Source organism: Heptranchias perlo, chromosome 6 (assembly GCF_035084215.1).
Source record: "Heptranchias perlo isolate sHepPer1 chromosome 6, sHepPer1.hap1, whole genome shotgun sequence".
NCBI lineage: Eukaryota > Metazoa > Chordata > Chondrichthyes > Hexanchiformes > Hexanchidae > Heptranchias > Heptranchias perlo.
The window spans coordinates 58494610-58513335 of NC_090330.1; the positions used below are offsets into that span (position 1 = coordinate 58494610).

Genomic DNA, 18726 nt, shown 5'->3' on the forward strand with positions numbered 1-18726 from the left:
GAGTTCAGGCCCCCTCCATCCTCTGGGTGAAAAATTTTTTCCTCAACTCCCCTCTAATCCTAATTCTACCAATTATTTTAAATCTATGCCCCCTGGTAATTGACCTCTCTGCTAAGGGAAATAGGTCTTGCCTATCCACTCTATCTAGGCCCCTCATAATTAAATCTCCCCTCACCTCGAAAGAAAACAACTCCAGCCTATCCAATCTTTCCTCATAGCTAAATTCTCCAATCCTGGCAACATCCTCGTAAAGCTCCTCTGTACCCTCTCTAGTGCGATCACATCTTTCTTGTAAGGTGGTGACCAGAACTGTATGCAGTACTCTAGCTGTGGCCTAATTAGTGTTTTATACAGTTCTAGCATAACCTCCCTGCTCTTATATTCTATGCCTTGGCTAATAAAGTATCCTGTATGCCTTCTTAACCACCTTATCTACTTATCCTGCTACCTTCAGGGACCTGTGGACATGCACTCCAAGCTCCCTCTGTTCCTCTACACTGCTCAGTATTCTACCATTTATAGTGTACTCCCTTGCCTTGTTTGCCCTCCCCAAATGCATTACCTCACACCTCTCTGGACTGAATTCCATTTGCCACCTTTCTGCCCACCTGACCAGTCCATTGATATCTTCCTGCAGTCTACAGGTTTCTTCCTCACTATCAACCACACGGCCAATTTTTGTATCATCTGCAAACTTCTTAATCATGCCCCCTAATATATATATATATCACAAAAAGCAAGGGACCTAGTACTAAGCCCTGTAGAATCCCACTGGAAACAACCTTCCAGTCACAAAAACACCTGTTGACCACTACCCCTTGCTTCCTACCACTAAGCCAATTTTGGATCCAACTTGCCACTTTCCCTTGGATCCCATGGGCTTTTACTTTTCTGACCAGTCTGCCATGTGGGACCTTGTCAAAAGCCTTGCTAAAATCCATGTTGACTACACCAAACGCGCTACCCTCATCGACCCTCCTTGTTGACTCCTCAAAAAAAATTCAATCAAGTTAGTCAGTCTCCACTTTCCCCTAACAAATCTATGCTGACTGTCCTTGGTTAATCCGTGCCTTTCTAAATGACGATTAATACTGTCCCTCAGAATTTTTTTCCAATAATTTGCCCACCACGAGGTTAGGCTGACTAGCCTGTAATTACTCTCTCTCTTTCTCCCTTTTTAAACAATGGTACAATGTTAGCAGTCCTCCAATCCTCTGGCACCACGCCTGTAGCCAGAGAGGATTGGAAAATGACGGTCAGAGCCTCCACTATTTCCTCCTTCGCTTCTCTTAACAGCCTGGGAGACATTTCATCCGGGCCTGTTGATTTATCTCCTTTCAAAGATGCTAAATCCCTTAATATTTCCTCTCTCACTATGTTTATCCCATCCAATATTTCACACTTCTCCTCCTTAACTACAATGTCTGCATCATCCCCTTTTTTGTGAAGTCAGAAGCAAAGTATTCATTAAGAACCATACCCACATCTTCCGCCTCCACACACAGGTTACCTTTTTGGGCTCTTATAAGCCCTACTCTTTCCTTAGTTATCCTCTTGCTCTTTATGTATTTATAAAACTTCTTTGGGTTTTCCTTGATTTTACCTGCCAATATTTTTTCAAGCTCTCCCATAGCTTTCCTAATTTCCTGTTTAATTTCACCCCGGCACTTTCTATACTCCTCTAGGCTTTGTGCTGTATTGATCTCTCAGTATCTGACATAAGCTTCCCTTTTTTGTCTTATCCCACCCTGTATGCTCCTTGTCATCCAGAGGGCTCTAGATTTGGCAGTCCCACCTTTTTTCTTTGTGGGAACTTATTTGCTCTGAACCCTCACTATCTCCCCCTTGAACGCCTCCCACTGCTCTGACACTGATTTACCTTCAAGTAGCTGTTTCCAGTCCACTTTTGCTAAATCACACCTCAGCTTAGTAAAATTGGCCTTTCCCCAATGGAGAACTTTTATTCCTGATCTATCTTTGTCCTTTTCCATAACTACGCTAAATCTAACTGAATTATGATCAGTACCATCAAAATGCTCTCCCACTGATACCCTGCATCCTCTATATCTCTCCATATAACCACCAATTACATGGAATTTACAGCACAGAAACAGGCCATTCGGTCTATACCGGAATTCCATTCCGATCTGGATATTTATCCAGTTTGGCACAGTTAATCATCTGAACTTCAACTGCTTTTGCTTGGCTCTCTGCCAGAGCAGACGCAGGCATATCTGCATCGGCCTCAGCGGCCCTGGTAAGGGAGGGGCAAACTAGCCATGGTTCTCATTCCTGGTTGCTATTCAGTCACCCTGCTAGGTGAGGACATGGGTGCAAACACACACATGTGCAGGGTGAGTATAGTATCAGTCTTGACTGTGATGACACCCACAGTCTAATAGCTTGCTCACCATCAAATTAAAAGTGGCCAACAAACACCTCCTGCTTGTGCAACTGTACCCAAGCAAGCAGACACAGCTTCAGGAGAAAACTTGGAAAAAGGGAGAAAGAAAACCAGAGTAGGGAGAAAGAAAACCAGAGTAATAACTAATTACTAATAACTAACTTGTTCAAAAAAGGGTGTATGGAAAAACCCAGCAACTATAGGCCAATCAGTTTAACCTCAGTGGTGGGGAAACTTTTAGAAATGATAATCTGGGACAAAATTAACAGTCGCTTAGACGAGTGTGGATTGATTAGGGAAAGCGAGCGTGGATTTGTTAAAGGCAAATCGTGTTTAACTAACCTGATAGAGTTTTTTGATGATGTAACAGAGAGGATTGATGAGAGCAATGCAGCTGATGTGGTATAGATGGACTTTCAAAAGGCGTTTGATAAAGTGCTTATCATCAAGATTGCGGCCCATGGAATAAAGGGGGCAGTAGCAACATGGATACAGAATTGGCTAAGTGACAGGAAACAGATAGTAGTGGTGAACGGTTGTTTTTCGGACTGTAGGGAGGTGTACAGTGGTGTTCCCCAGGGGTCGGTGCTGGGACCACTGCTTTTCTCGATATATATTAATGACTTGGACTTGGGTGGACGGGGCACAATTTCCAAATTTGCAGATGGCACAAAACTTGGAAGGGTAGTAAACAGTGAGGAGGATAGTGATAGACTTCAAGAGGGTATAGACAGGCTGGTGGAATGGGCGGACAAGTGGCAGATGAAATTTAACGCAGAAAAATGTGAAGAGATACATTTCGGTAGGAAGAAAAAGGAGAGGCAATATAAACTAGAGGGCACAACTCTAAAAGGGGCACGGGAACAGAGAGATCTGGGGATATATGTGCACAAATCATTGAAGGTGGCAGGGCAGGTTGAGAAAGCGGTTAAAAAAGCATATGGGATCCTGGGCTTTATAAATAGAGGCAGAGCGTACAAAAGAATGGAAGTCATGATGAACCTTTATAAAACACTGGTTTGGCCACAACTGGAGTAGTGTGTCCAGTTCTGGGCACCGCATTTTAGGAAAGATGTGACAGCCTTAGAGAGGGCGCAGAAGTGATTTACAAGAATGATCCCAGGGATGAGGGCTTTAGTTACATGGATAGACTGGAGAAGCTGGGGTTGTTCTCCTTGGAACAGAGATGGTTGCGAGGAGATTTAATAGAGGTATTCAAAATCATGAAGGGTCTAGACAGAGTAGATAGAGAGAAATTGTTCCCATTGGCAGAAGGTTCAAGAACCAGAGGACATAGATTTAAAGTGATTGGCAAAAGAACCAAAGGTAACATGAGGAAAAACTTTTTTTTTTTTTAAACACAGCGAGTGGATAGGATCTGGAATGCACTGCCCAAGGGGGTGATGGAAGCAGATTCAATCATGGCCTTCAATAAAGAACTGGATAAGCACTTGAAAGGAAAAAATTTGCAGGACTACGGGTATAGGGAGAGGGTGTGGGACTAGCTGGATTGCTCTTGCACAGAGCCGGCGTGGACTTGATGGGCCGAATGGCCTCCTTCCATGCTGTAACCTTTCTATGATTCTAATCAGCTTTTAAAAAATTTATGAATTTTGTTTCCTTAAAAGGGGATATTATGGTTTTAAATTTCTTCTCAATTACTTGAGGGAGCAAAGATGGGGGCCATCCCAGGTTGGGGGAGAGCTGGGAACAAAGGCATCAAAGGTGCAGGTGAGGAAACATTAATCTTCCCAAACAGTCTGTTTTTAATCAGTTGATGGCACAAGAAATGTAGCAGGCAATCAGTTCCATTATATAGCATTGGTCCGTTGAGCTTGGGAGGGGGGAAAATTAGTCAGCGTCTTGTTCCTGGTTGCTATCCAGTGACTTCCAATGGAAAATGTGCTTGTGTGTATGTTGGGTGAGACCAGGATAAGGATCAACTGTGATAGCCCTTATTCAAAAATGATGATTTGCAAAGCTAAGCAAGAATTTAAGCTGTGCTTGAATACAAATTCTAGACAGAGCCTCCAATTTGTCACTACTTATTCTAGTGAACATGAAAATCAATGTTATATTAGTAGAAAAGAAGAATCACTTTACAAGAAGTTTTAAAATCACTTCAAATGTATTTTTGGAGAATATATTATTCATAGCCAAAACCAACTTTGGGGGGGGGGGGGGGGGGGGTGGTGGCAGCTAAGCAGGGTCGCCATGGGATTGAAGGGGCTTCAAAATGACACATCTACAGATGGAAGTTGGAACCATGTCAGTCCTTGGATACCTGAGCCAGGCGGGTCTGTAGTACTTAAGGCCACAGTTGTTGTTTGACCAGCCAGTCTGGCTCATGAATAAAATCTGAAGGGACAGACCTATCCCTAGGGGCTGGGACTGTTCCCACTTGGTTCCAAATAACCCTGCAGGCCAGGGAGGATGATCCTGCCTGGACAAGCAGCATGAAGTTTTAACAGTGCTGTGTGCTGGTAGGCTGTACAGTTTTGGCCAATTAAACTCTAGCAGAACCCATGCATATATCTGGGGTTCCCCAAGCCCCTGAGAATCTCCTAACTGAGCAGCTGAGAAATTCATACATGTCGAGTATCTGCTTTCCTAGTGTGGAATGACAATATGAATGCACTCTCATCCCATAGGGACACACCACACTTATCCGTTTAGAGAATTTAGGCATCGCTTGGCTCAAGAGGAAAGTCAGGCAGGGCAGAGCTCACACCCATAACACACACTGCCCGATTTTCCACCCATTAATTTAATTGGTCAGAAAATTAGGCGTAAGATCCTCCTTGCCAGATTTTCCGCTAAGCACTATACCTTTACGTCCAACTGCTAAAAATGGAAAACTGCCCCAAAGTCTCTTGAAATAGGAATAGGAATAAAAATGGCCACTCCTACCAAATTCATAATGTTATACTGCAGTTACAAAGGACAATTGCAACATCTAGTGGCATTTAAAGGTTACTACACAACCTTTCTCAGTGGTTATTCTTCATATGTGAATCTAGAGTATTAGCAGGCTTTTTGAATAAGGGCTATCACAGTTGATCCTTATCCTGTTCTCACCCAACATACACACAAGCACATTTTCCACTGGAAGTCACTGGATAGCAACCAGGAACGAGACCCTGACTCATTTTCCCCCCTCCCTAGCCCAATGGACCAATACTATATAATGGAACTGATTGCCTGCTACATTTCTTCTTGTAGCATCACCTGATAAAAACAGACTGTTTGGGAAGATTAATGTTTCCTCACCTGCACCTTTGATGCCTTTGTCCCCAGCTCTCCCCCAACCTAGGATGGCCCCCATCTTTGCTCCCTCAAGTATAAGGGGCACAGACTTAAACATATCTGGTGCACATCTGGTTTAGCCATTCATCACCAGATCTTGTTGGACCACATCTAGTGCTATTGGTCCTCATTCTCCTCTTGCCAAAACTGCTCACTTCGCTAGGAACATCCTAGAGAACAAAGGTGACCCCAGCTTCTTTTCTGCACTATGAACTGCCTCCTTAAACTCCTCTCCCCTGCCTCCTCACTTCCAATAAGTGCAATGAGCTTAAGGTCTTCTTTGTCACAAAGGTAGAGACCATTCATTTAGTTGCCTCCGTTGCCTTCCTCACCAAGCTAAATCTCCCTAAGGCTTTCCTGCCCTAAGGTCTGAACCTGAGCCATCGTCTTTGGCCCCACCACAAACTCTATACCCTTGTCACTGATTCCAACCCCTCTCAAGCCATGGTCTCAGGCAGAAACAGACTGTTTGCAAGCGTGACATTCTATTCGATTCCAAGCTGAGCTGCTGATCCCATATCCTCCAACACAAAGATCACCCAGTTCCACCTCCATCTGCTGCTGAAACCTTCAATCGAATAGAATGTCACCTTTGCAAACAGTCTGTTTCTGGCCGAGACCATGGCTTGAGAGGGGCTGGAATCAGTGGCAAGGGTAGAGTTTGTGGTGGGGCCAAAGATGATGGCTTGGGTCTTTTCATTGTTTAGCTGGAGGAGTTGCGGCTCATCCAAGACTGGATGTTGTACAAGCAGTCTGACAACACCACAGGGAGTTGAGGAGTTCAGAGAGGTGATGGACAGGTAGAGCTGGATGTCTTTAGTGTGCAAGTGGAAGCTGACCCCATGTCTGCGGATGATGTCGTCAAGGGCCAGCATGTAGATACACACATGCCGTTGTCAATTCCAGACTTCATTATTCCAATTCTCTCCTGGCCAGCCTTCCATTGTTCACCATCTATAAACTTTAGCTCATTCAAAACTCTGCTACCCATATCCTATGCCGCAACAAGTCCCACACACCCATCACCCCTTTCCTCACTGATCTACATTGGCTTTTGGTCTACCAACATCTCAAAATTATCATCCTCATGTCTACATCAGTTCACGATCTCACCCTTCCCTTCTCAGCTCTCTAACCTCCTCCAGTCCTATAACAATACCCTCCGAACTCACCTTTCCTCTCGCTTTGTGTGCATCCCCAGCCCTCCTCCCTTCACCCCACCATTAGCAGCCATGCCTTCAGCTGCCGAGGCTCCACGCGCTGGAATTCTCTTCCTAAACCCCTCAAGCCTCTTAACATTCGCTACCCTCCATTAAGACCCTGCTTAAAACCCATCTCTTTGACCAAGCTTTTGCTGACCCCTGCTAATATCTCCTATGGCTCAGCATTCATTTATTTTGATTACATCTCTGTGAGGTGCCTTGGGATAATTTTCCAAGTTAAAGGTGCTGTATAAATGCATGTTGTTTAATTAATAAATACAATGTTTTCCTGAAAGCCAGTATTTCATGGTGCAGATATTTGTTGTAAACTATTAAATTTACTTACCTCTTCGTCAATCTTGTCCTCTGTGGCATCAATGTGCCGCTCTTTCAAAAACCGCTGTGTCTTTTCCAATTGAAATTTCACCAGCTCATCAATAGCATCTTTTTCTTCTTTGTCAACAAACTCTTGCACAGCTTCCCCCATCCCCCTTTCAGTCAACAGTGACAACCGGACACTCTATAGAGAAAAAGCAACTGATGAGGTCATTCAATCTTGATGTATTTTATAAAGAAACACAGGGCTGGATTCCCATTAACCTGCCGGAAACGTGACAGGATAAGGTGGGACTTCAGCTCACCCACCTCTGCCGTAAACCCACTGCTTTTTCTTGAAGGGAACAAAATATTTATGCAGGACCAGTTTGGAGCGGTATCACCACTAATAGAATACAGCTGGGACAGAGGGAAATATTGTGGCGCTGCACCATTTTGAATACTGCTTAAGGAGGCACACGCTTTATGAAATTCTGGAACCACATTACAGGAATTGAAAAGCTGAAGAATGATTGAAGGAGAACAGCTTCAAATAGTTAATCACCAGGTTTTCTGATGCATCAGTGCACTTTTTACTCAAAGAAATAAGATCAAGGATGGCCCGTCTCCTAGGGACTAGAGTGTAATGCAGGCACTATGAAGGGAGGTGGCTGAGGCAGTCAGTGCTATCCTCACCTCCACATACAGCCACACAATGCCTGAAGGAGGTTTTATGACCTCACAAGGTTAGCCAATGTAAGTGAAGGCACAAGTTCTCATGTACATTTTGTAAGACTGATAGACATGACTCAACTTCATACCCACCATACCCTCAGTGTAGATGGGGCGATTAAAGTTAATCGGCACCTGAAAGCAATATCATCATGCAGACGTCTGGGACAAAGCATATGTAGTTGCAAATCAGATTCCTGTCTCAGTGTGGGAAAGGTTAACTATAACCAGCGCCATAGAACATACACAGAAACAGACATAGCCACCATCAGAATATTAAGTGCACACGGGGAGGTAGCACTGCAACCATTAGGAAGACAAAAGGAGAGGCATTGGGAGATGGGGAAGTAGCTGCCAAAAGGTTTGGTATGGTGGGCTGCTGCAATCTCCAGACATTCAAAGTTTATAGCTGATCTATTATTGAGCTGCAACATCATCAAAGTGACATGTGAGAGCTGACCCTTCTAATAAGTAATTTCCTTTCTTTACCCGACAAGGGGACTCTCGATCAAGATGATGGACGTACAAAAGAGAAGTATGACATATAATTCCTGTCCCAGCCTCAAACACTGTTATATATTCCAATACCAGCCCAGATACACCCACCTGAGGGGATATAGTTAACAAGTCAGAGGGAATATCACTAGATGAAGCCGAGCACTAGGGAGCAGGAGGAACTGGGAGTGCAACAGGGAGAGCAAACCACATGGAGAGTCAAGAAATGACTGCCTTCAGCTAAGGAGCCAAGGGACTCAGATCTCAGGGACCCAGTTTTCAAAAGAACCATGATAAAGGAGTATCTATCTCAAGTGCAGGAAGTGGGGTCAGTTTCCATGCATATAGTGACATAGTGGAGATGGTGGATAAGTTGAAGGCACATGCTAGCTGGATTATCCAAATCTGTAACACTATGCAGGAACTATGCCAGGTCATGTAGAAAACTCTGGAGAGTGTGGCAGTCCAAGAGATATCTGTAGCAACAAGGAGTAAGGAAGAAGTTCCAAATGTTCAAGTTACTACTCCTTCAATAGATGACTTGGGACACAACCATAACAGCATCATTTCACAGGGATTCCAGAACATAACTGATTATTTGGTCAGCTCCCAACCATGCTCGGCACCAACGTGGCAACATGTCTCTGGCACTCGGAATTACAGAAAGACTATAGGGCCTAGAAAGGGCCTAGCATCCCTTTCAATCGCAGGACAAAAGGAGCTGGAAGTAGATCCTTCATAAGCATCAGCATCACTGATATGTGTGTTACCCCAGTCCTCAATGGCTCCAAGAGAAATGTCCCATCCCCACCTTCTCAACATCTTGTCTCTCAGGGAAGGAGTAAACGATTAGGTGGTCAACTTAGCAAGATAGCAGGCAGAAGTGGTAAGAAGTAGTCGTAGTTAGAGTTCATATTAATTTTGAAGTAAAATGAAAATTTCTTTGGAACAATGAGTTTTTATTTTCTTGGTGGCATGTTACTTAATGGTTTGAGGTTGGAACTGTGTCATGAATTGGACGGCTCACCATCATTGGAAAATGGTGATAATACTGATGAAATGCAAGGGGTCTACTGAAGGGAAAAGTTACTTTATTTATTTTGTTATATTTATTGAAAACAATTGGATACGAGTTTCTGCCTCCATTCTTAGGCTGGAAGCACAGCGTTATCTTTAGGTACCTCTTCTTCCTCCTGTGCAACCAGCTCATGGGTCTGGTGATGGAGGGTAAGTGACCATTTTGCTCTTCCTCTACTTCTGGAAAGAGTAAACCTCTGAGCAAAGCAAAGTTATGCAGCATGCAACATACTGCAATAATCTGAGAGACTCTTGCCAGGCTGTATTGCAGGACACCACCAGGTTTGTCAAGGCACCTGAAATGAGACTTCAATATTTCAATGGACTGCTCGATTACAATTCAAGTTGCTCCATGGGCCTCATTACATTTGTTGGCTATAGAGCATCTGCATGCCAAGGGGGACATGACTGTGGGGAATATCTCTGGTCACCAACCACTCCAATATATCGTCTAGCATCATCAAGGCTTGTATGGTGGGCTGGAGAAGAATGAAAGAATCACAACAGCTCACTGGGTGGTGTGCACTGATATGTAATATCCAAGGATTTTGCATCACACACTAGCTGGATGTTTAATGATTTAAAAGCCCTTGCGATTAACAAAGCTGAGGGGGTTGTTGTGGGGGGCTTTCAATGGCACCCTGCACGTGTGGGAACCCAGTTAGTTTGTAAAATTGGATCTTTTTGTTTTGAAGGTTCCAGAGAGAAATTTAGAAATCAAGAAGCTCACCTGAAAATAGCATTAGTGACCACCTTTATGCAGTGGTGCACTGCTATCTGACTAAATTGTCACGAGAAGCTGACTGGTAGGAAACAAATCGCAAAAAAAAATTCAATACTGTAGTCACTTTTAAAGACAATAATAATGTTGTGCTCTTGCAATGTGGACTACAAGTCTTTGCCTATCATCCAACATAATTCCCCAATTGCTTGCAGGGGTAGTACAGCCTTCTATTATGTTGATGGGCTGAAAAATCTAGGCAAGATTGACAGTCGGTATACCCTCAATCTCATTTCCTCTCCTATATACTCATCATCTTCATCTTCAAAACAAAGAAATGGAGTTATCCCTATAGAGAAATCTATTACTTCCCTATAGAATTTTTTTTGTTCTCACTTTAAATTGCAGGAAAACTGTTCAGTTCTGTAGCAATTAACAAGTCTGAAAATCTCTGTCCTGCCTGTGCCCAAGAGCTGTAAATGAGATGAGGCGCCAAATTTGGCCTCCATTCATCTGTACTGTTCTGGTCTTAACGCCATTCATGTAGTGGCCTTGTTTCCTTAGGGGAGCGTAGAGATGATAACTGAGCAAAATGTCAAGGATACAATGACCATGCCCACCTGTAGTGGGGCAGTCCTAGGGCAAGCAGCTCAGGTGATTGGCAGGTTCCCAGGAGGAAAATAATGGCGGCCATTTTTTGGAGCGAGAATGTGGTGGAATGCCTCAATGCCTGATTTCCCTTAAATTACCACCTCAAAACAGGCAAAGAAAACCCAGCCCACTTAACAAAATAATAAAAACATACAACCTTGCCTCAGCTCAGTCAAATTCCTGGGTACATTTGATATATTATACTGCTTATCCAAACTGTATAAGTTTTAAAATAAAATGTCCTATTAAAACAGCAAATAATTGAATCTGTATTAAATTTACTTCCTATTCTCATGTAGCCACACCCAATATAATGACCCCCATTCAGATATCTTCTGTTTCCTAGCATCAAAATCCTCCACTTCAACGAGCACTAATACTAACACAAAAAAATGTAGAATAACTATAAAATCTTTTTTTTATCAGTCAAAGGAATTAAGGGATATGGAGCCAAGACGGGTAAATGGAATTAAGATGCAGATCCGCAATGATGTCATTGACTAGTGGAACAGACTCAAGGGGCTGAATGGCCTACACCTGTTCCTATTGTCTTTATTCTGCAACTATGTAACAGCAATCAAATGTTTGAATCCTTTGTTCCAAACTTTTTCCATCAAAAATACAACAATTTTATAAATAATTTAATGGAAAACTGGCTGTAGTACTAGTGTTTAGTTTATTCTTACTCCTTTCACACAGAATATCAGAATTTGCTCTTATTCCTTTTTTTAAAAAAATAGATGAGTGAACTAAAGCACTTTCCCTGCCATTAAGTTCAAAAGACAATTTAGCACAAAATGGGAATTTTACATTAAGATGCCACAGGATATTGAGTAGAGTTAACAACAATAATTGTATTAAGTGCTTTCTAACCAGACCGATATTGTGAATGTATTATTTGACAGATTTAGCAGACACTGAATGTTGAGAGACTGATTTCATGTAATTCAACAATTTATCTTTTCAAACCTCATGTTTTTTTAATAAAGAGCAACCTTTGCTGTAAAGCAGCATTTACAATTGGTCCAGACTGTCAAAGTGGCATTAACTTACTTTCTCCGCAGTCTCAAAATACTGTTTAACTAGATCCTCCACTCTTAAGGTCGTTCCTTCTGAAGATCTATTTGCAAATTTTCCAAAATTAATCTGTACATCATCTATAGCAAAATCAAACATGAAAAATAAGTTGTCAATCACCAACTTTCAGCACAATCTTCTACATTCTTTAAATGCTGACCACATTCAGATGAATATTACATTATATTTGAGAGAAAAAAATATTAGAACATAAGAAATAGGAGCAGGAGTAGGCCAATCGGCCCCTCGAGCCTACTCCGCCATTCAATAAGATCATGGCTGATCTGATCCTAACCTCAAATCTAAATTCATGTCCAATTTCCTGCCCGCTCCCCGTAACCCCTAATTCCCTTTACTTCTAGGAAACTGTCTATTTCGGTTTTAAATTTATTTAATGATGTAACTTCCACAGCTTCCTGGGGCAGCAAATTCCACAGACCTACCACCCTCTGAGTGAAGAAGTTTCTCCTCATCTCAGTTTTGAAAGAGCAGCCCCTTATTCTAAGATTATGCCCCCTAGTTCTAGTTTCACCCATCCTTGGGAACATCCTTACCGCATCCACCCGATCAAGCCCCTTCACAATCTTATATGTTGTTTCAATAAGATCGCCTCTCATTCTTCTGAACTCCAATGAGTAGAGTCCCAATCTACTCAACCTCTCCTCATATGTCCGCCCCCTCATCCCCGGGATTAACCGAGTGAACCTTCTTTGTACTGCCTCGAGAGCAAGTATGTCTTTTCGTATGGACACCAAAACCGTATGCAGTATTCCAGGTGCGGTCTCACCAATACCTTATATAACTGCAGCAATACCTCCCTGTTTTTATATTCTATCCCCCTCGCAATAAAAGCCAACATTCCGTTGGCCTTCTTGATCACCTGCTGCACCTGCAAACTAACTTTATGATTTTCTTGCACTAGGACCCCCAGATCCCTTTGTACTGCAGTACTTTCCAGTTGCTCGCCATTAAGATAATAACTTGCTCTCCGATTTTTCCTGCCAAAGTGCATAACCTCACATTTTCCAATATTGTATTGCATCTACCAAATCTCCGCCCACTCACGCAGCCTGTCTATATCCCCTTGTAGGTTTTTTATGTCCTCCTCACTCTCTACTTCCCCTCCCATCTTTGTATCATCTGCAAACTTTGATATGTTACACTCGGTCCCCTCCTCCAAATCATTAATATAGATTGTAAAGAGTTGGGGACCTAGCACCGACCCCTGCGGAACACCACTGGCTACAGGTTGCCAGTCCGAGAATGTACCATTTATCCCAACTCTCTGCTTCCTGTTAGATAACCAATCCTCCACCCATGCCAGAATATTACCCCCAATCCAGTGATTCTTTATCTTGAGCAATAATCTTTTATGTGGCACCTTGTCGAATGCCTTCTGGAAGTCCAAATACACTACGTCCACTGGTTCCCCTTTATCCACCCTGTACGTTATATCCTCAAAGAACTCAAGCAAATTTGTCAGACATGACTTCCCCTTTGTAAAGCCATGCTGACTTTGTCCTATTAAATTATGTTTATCCAAATGTTCTGCTACTGTCTCCTTAATAATAGACTCCAAAATTTTACCCACCACAGATGTTAAGCTAACTGGTCTATAATTTCCAGCCTTCTGCCTACTACCCTTTTTAAATAAGGGTGTTACATTGGCAGTTTTCCAATCTGCCGGGACCTTTGCCGAGTCCAGAGAATTTTGGAAATTACCAAAGCATCCACAATCCCTACTGCCACTTCCCTCAAGACCCTATTTCTCTGCTCCTCCTTGTAAATAGTGCAGTTTTTCAAACTATGGGCCAGAATTTGCTGTCAAAATAACAGCAAGGCTAATGGCGTTTGCTGTTACTTATGGGTAAATGGTACAGCGACCTCAGGCGAGGAGCAGGTGCGCGGTTAAGGTGAATATCCAAAAGTTGTTGTCTAAGTTGCACTGCTCCTCCATTAGATTCACCAAGATGGCATCTCGCCCTTAGCCTCTCTGTTTTTGTTTTAAAAAGGAACTTGCTGTATTTGACCATTAAACTCACCACAGAAAGTTAATTCTTGGTCATTACCCTTTTAACAACATGATAAGTGTTAATGATTGCCAATCAACCTCTCTAGCGCCTAAAATTAACTATTACAAGTGTGAAGTCTCAAGCCGCAGGTTTTGAATTTTCGGGGGGGGGGGGGGGGGAATTAAAAATCTAAACTATTCAATGTTAAATTATTTTTTCTTACTTTTCCATTCTGTCTCTTTTTTCTCACTCTTAGTCCAATCTTTCTTTCTCTCTCTAATTTTTCTTTCTGTACCTGAGTTGACATTGAATTCACCTTCTTTCTCACTCGTCCCTGTGTTTATTGCTCACTTCTTAAATCTCATGGTTTAAGAAGATACAGTGTTGATTGCCCTGTTCACTCAGGTCCCAGATGCCCTGTTTCCCTTGCTGCGCCGTTCTCAGCTCACACTTTCAGTAACTTTGTGGGCTGATCTTTTGAGCTGAAAGATGCAGGGGCAAGTCTAACTAACGGCAGACGCGGATAGATACCTTGCTACAGCAAATTCTGGCCGCCTGGTTCGTTTGGCTTAAAACAGTGCCCAAGTGGCAACACTGAACAGTATTGTAGACAATTGCACTGACTGTAAAACAGACTAGTCTTTTCCATTATTAAAATTAAATCCACCAATTAAACTTATCTAGAGTAGAAATGATCATTCATGGAAATATGGATTGTGCATTTCGAAGCAGTGAGAGTAGCTAAGCTAGTGAAGCAGGAATTCATGCTACTCTCGAAGCCTTAAACTTGTAATGTAAACTATGTTTAATTACACAAAACTTTATAAAAGCTCCAGGACTTTTAAATTATCATTGGGTTGCTAGACGGAAACCAGTAGGTTTCACTTAAGGACCAGCTGCCGGACATAGTTAGTTACTGAAGTGGTAATGTAAATACAGCAGAGTGCTATTGTTAATACTGCCAGTATGGACCGCAGCATTCCTCTTTCAAATGCTGCTGTGCAGACTATCTAACCATTTTTTCCAATTTCTGACTTCAAGGAAATGTCTAAAAATGCAAGTGGATTATTAAAAGTAGAAAAATATTACAAAAATCAATTTTACTCTGTTGATTACAAAAGGCCATTAGAGCCTGGGTGGTGGACATGCACCCTTGCTTATAAAAGGAATGGATAATGGAAGATGCTCTTAAGAGACTAACCCTACTATCGGCATGGTGACATAGTAGTTATGTTACTGGACTGTAATCCAGAGGCCTGAAAGTTCAAATCCCAGCATTGCAGTTTAAGAAATTGAATTCAGTAAAAAAAAAACTGGAACAAAGACCCGTAAAAGTGACAAAGCAGTGCACTTGATCGGTACTCCATGCACCAGTTTAAACATCCACTCTCTCCACCACCGGCGTACCATGGCTGCAATGTGTACAATCTATAGCATGCACGGCAGCAAAGCACCAAGGCTTCCTTGGCAGCAGCCACCAAACCTGTGACCTCCACCACCTAGAAGGACAAGGGCAGCAGGCGTATGGGAACATCACCACCTCCAAATCACATACCACTTCAACTTGGACATATATCGCTGTTCCTTTATTGTTGCAGGGTCAAAGTCCTGAAAGTCCCTACATAACATAATTATGGGAATACCTTCACCACATGGTCTGCAGCGGTTCAAGAAGGCTCACCACCACCTTCTCAAGGGCAACTACACATGGCCAATAAATGCTGGCATTGCCAGCGATGCCCACATCCAGAAAATGAATAATTAAAAAAAAAATCAGCTATAGAAGTAGAAGTGCTCCAAGGGATCCCCGTGACTTGCGATACTCCAGTAACAACAAATGGAGGAGCCCAGTGAGTATGAATATTTAAAGATCTCCCCTCAAATAAATCCATAGAGATGGCCTTTGGGTAATTAACGGATAGAATGCATTTGCCTATGGTTACCTTCTCGAATACAACTTTTCAGATTGATTGTTCATTCAGTAAACAGGATCATACTGTACAAACACTACCTTTTCTGTCTTTTTGTTCTCTATGCCGGAAGAAGTGAATGACATCCTTGGGGTTGGCTACTCGTTCTACAAACTTCTGGCTGAATCGAAGGGTATTGAAAGGTTCAAATCCGCCACTGTAATCCACCTAAACCACATCAAGGAAAGGAATTGCAAAACTCAATGCAACTTATATTTCAGTTTGTGATGAATTGCTTAGACCATTTTTAAACAAAGCCAGTACTTGGCATATCCAAACACTCAAATGTTTAGAATCACCAATAAATTGGTTTGCTTACAATTCAAAGTATACAGTTGCTTATAATAAACTAGCAATTGGGTGCTGCATTTGGCAGCCCTGCTAATACTATGTTCGTCAACTATATTGAGCTAATACTATAAAAAGCAGTGAACATTCTGTACACAAGAATCAAATGCAGAGATCTCTAAAATTACCAAATCAAATTTTCTGACGAACTCCAATAAGTCAAATGCAACACAATTCAATTTGTTACAATTCCTAAAATTGACATAAAATTTGATTTCAGCAGTGGCTCATCTACAATTGCATTTCAAATAACACACTCCATTTGCAAGTGGTGCAAGCCTTATTCACTTTTATTAATATTCTTATTGCACATACATTAAAAAAAGACCAGCAATCCATCAACCCTGTCCCATCCTGACATGCTGTAACTTCTGTACACCATCACCACTATTCCCCTCTAACCACGCAGCTATCAGAGAAAAAAAACCTTCAGCTAATCTAGGAAAAACTGGCACATTCTTCTCCAACCCACGTTTCGGCAACGTATTCCAAAGATCAACAACTCTCTGCGAAGCAAAGAACCTCCTAGTATCTAATCTAGTTCTGTGCTTTCATAACTTATACTTATGTTCCCTGGTCCTCCTTAACCTATCTAGCTCAAATAGCCTACACACGTGGACTGAGTCTAATCCTTTCATTATTTTAAAGATCTCAAACAAATCTCCTTGAAGTTTATGTTTTTCCCTCAAGATAAAAGCCCTAGCTCTCTTGTCCTGGTAACTGAGTGCCCTTGAACTAGTGGCCCTCCTCTGAACTCTACTAGCACCTCTATATCCCCCATAGGAGATCAAAACTGTATTCGAGATGTGGACTGATCAAGCTCTTACACAAAAATAGTGGGGATGAAATTGGTCCTGGGGGTAATGCAAACTTGGCGATAGCAAATCGGCAGCTCGTTTTATACCATGCCTGATTTTTCTTTTCCATTCACTTTCACAAAACCCATCACAGCACTAATTATCAACCTTCAATGACTCATGCACTATAACTCCCAGGCCCTTGTCCCGCTCAGCAGCCTTGAGCACTGCATCGTATTTTAGACGAGAACAGTGAACAAATTGTACAAATACTGTTATACAACTCAAAAGATATCTATTCCTCTTGATATTTTACTCAATCCTTTCGCATCTCAGTTCTTCAAAATTAACTCTACTTTCAGCCAATTTTAATCTGCATTTTAAAAAGACTAAGCCAATAAAACAGCACTAACTCTTAGTCTTATTAGAGGCTTTTCTGGTTGGCGTGGATTTCCAATACGTTCTCTTTCAGCGACATCCAACATTCCTTCTACCTACAAGATGAATACAACAGACAAATGAAGTGATCAAGAACTATTATGCCAACCTAAAAGATTCAGATTTAGAGAAGTCCATAACCATTTGCCACTGTCTCAATTTTAATTTGCGCTGTATATTCAGCTTATTCTGCAAATACTTACAGTACATTCCAGTTAAGTATATTATAAAATTTTCAAAAAATAAAGCATACACCCAAGAATACATATTAAATTAGATGCTGTAATAAAAGTACACACGTTCTGAAGATACTTAAATGCCCCAAAGCACAAGCAAGTTGATATCAGTAAGTTATATAGCAATCAGTTTACATTCTGAATGTATTACTGCAGTGGTCTCAAACTGCAGGAGCATCACCCTTGGAGAGATTTTGTGGGGGGGGGGGGGGGGGGAGCGGAAGGAGGAGTGCAAGGTCTATGTACGTGGAATGTAGCGAGGGGTTCTAGCTGCTACTTCCATTGAGAGTGATGAGAAATCTGATGTCATTCTCAGTGTTGGCACAGACTAACCTCCGGAGTGCAGGTCGCTGCTATGCTGTTGTAGCATTTTCCCCTCCTGGAAGCTAAACAGTTGTGGCCTGTACTAGTCCCAATGTGGTTTTTTTGTGCATCACTACTACACATGCCTCCATAATGTGTTTGGTTTCAGTTAGGAAAATATGTCATGCTGCCCTTATCTGGTTATCCCAAAGGGACAAAGAGGGATCTTGGCGTGACAGGAGGTAACTGAATGGGTAAGTAAAAAAATCAGACCCATCCAATTGTACTTTACATCATCTCCTGAGCAGAGGAAGCTGCTGGTCCTCCAAGTGAACTCATATTGCTGAAATGAAACTGCCCTAAGGTTTGCTATGTCCCTGGAAAATTGTTTGCCCTTTCTCCTTGTTTCTTTCTTTTCATGATGAAATTAATAGAGCTTGTTGGATTGGTTTGTTTCCTCCCCTTACTAATACAGTTCCCAGAGACTTTGACAATCAACTGTTTTTTCTCTTGACAGAGCTAACATTAAGAGCACAATGGCTTCAAATCAACCACAAAGCAAGCAACCCACTCTCACTGCATACAACTTATGTTTAGAGCTTCTGAGATGACGTACGTGACTGATGCGAGTAAAAGGATAGA

At 42.1% G+C, this 18726-nt stretch overlaps 1 protein-coding gene across 5 annotated transcripts in view; it reads right to left on the minus strand.

Moving 5' to 3' along the window:
* mre11a (MRE11 homolog A, double strand break repair nuclease) overlaps positions 1 to 18726 on the minus strand; it is a 66305-nt gene that overhangs the window by 22843 nt on the left and 24736 nt on the right. For all 5 annotated transcript variants that reach the window (XM_067986352.1, XM_067986353.1, XM_067986355.1 and 2 more), the window contains exons 10-13: positions 17521 to 17601; positions 16004 to 16130; positions 11957 to 12060; positions 7259 to 7432 (exon numbers count right to left, since the gene is read on the minus strand). In XM_067986352.1, coding sequence (XP_067842453.1) covers positions 7259 to 7432; positions 11957 to 12060; positions 16004 to 16130; positions 17521 to 17601 — 486 coding nt within the window. The remainder of the gene's footprint in view (positions 1 to 7258; positions 7433 to 11956; positions 12061 to 16003; positions 16131 to 17520; positions 17602 to 18726) is intronic.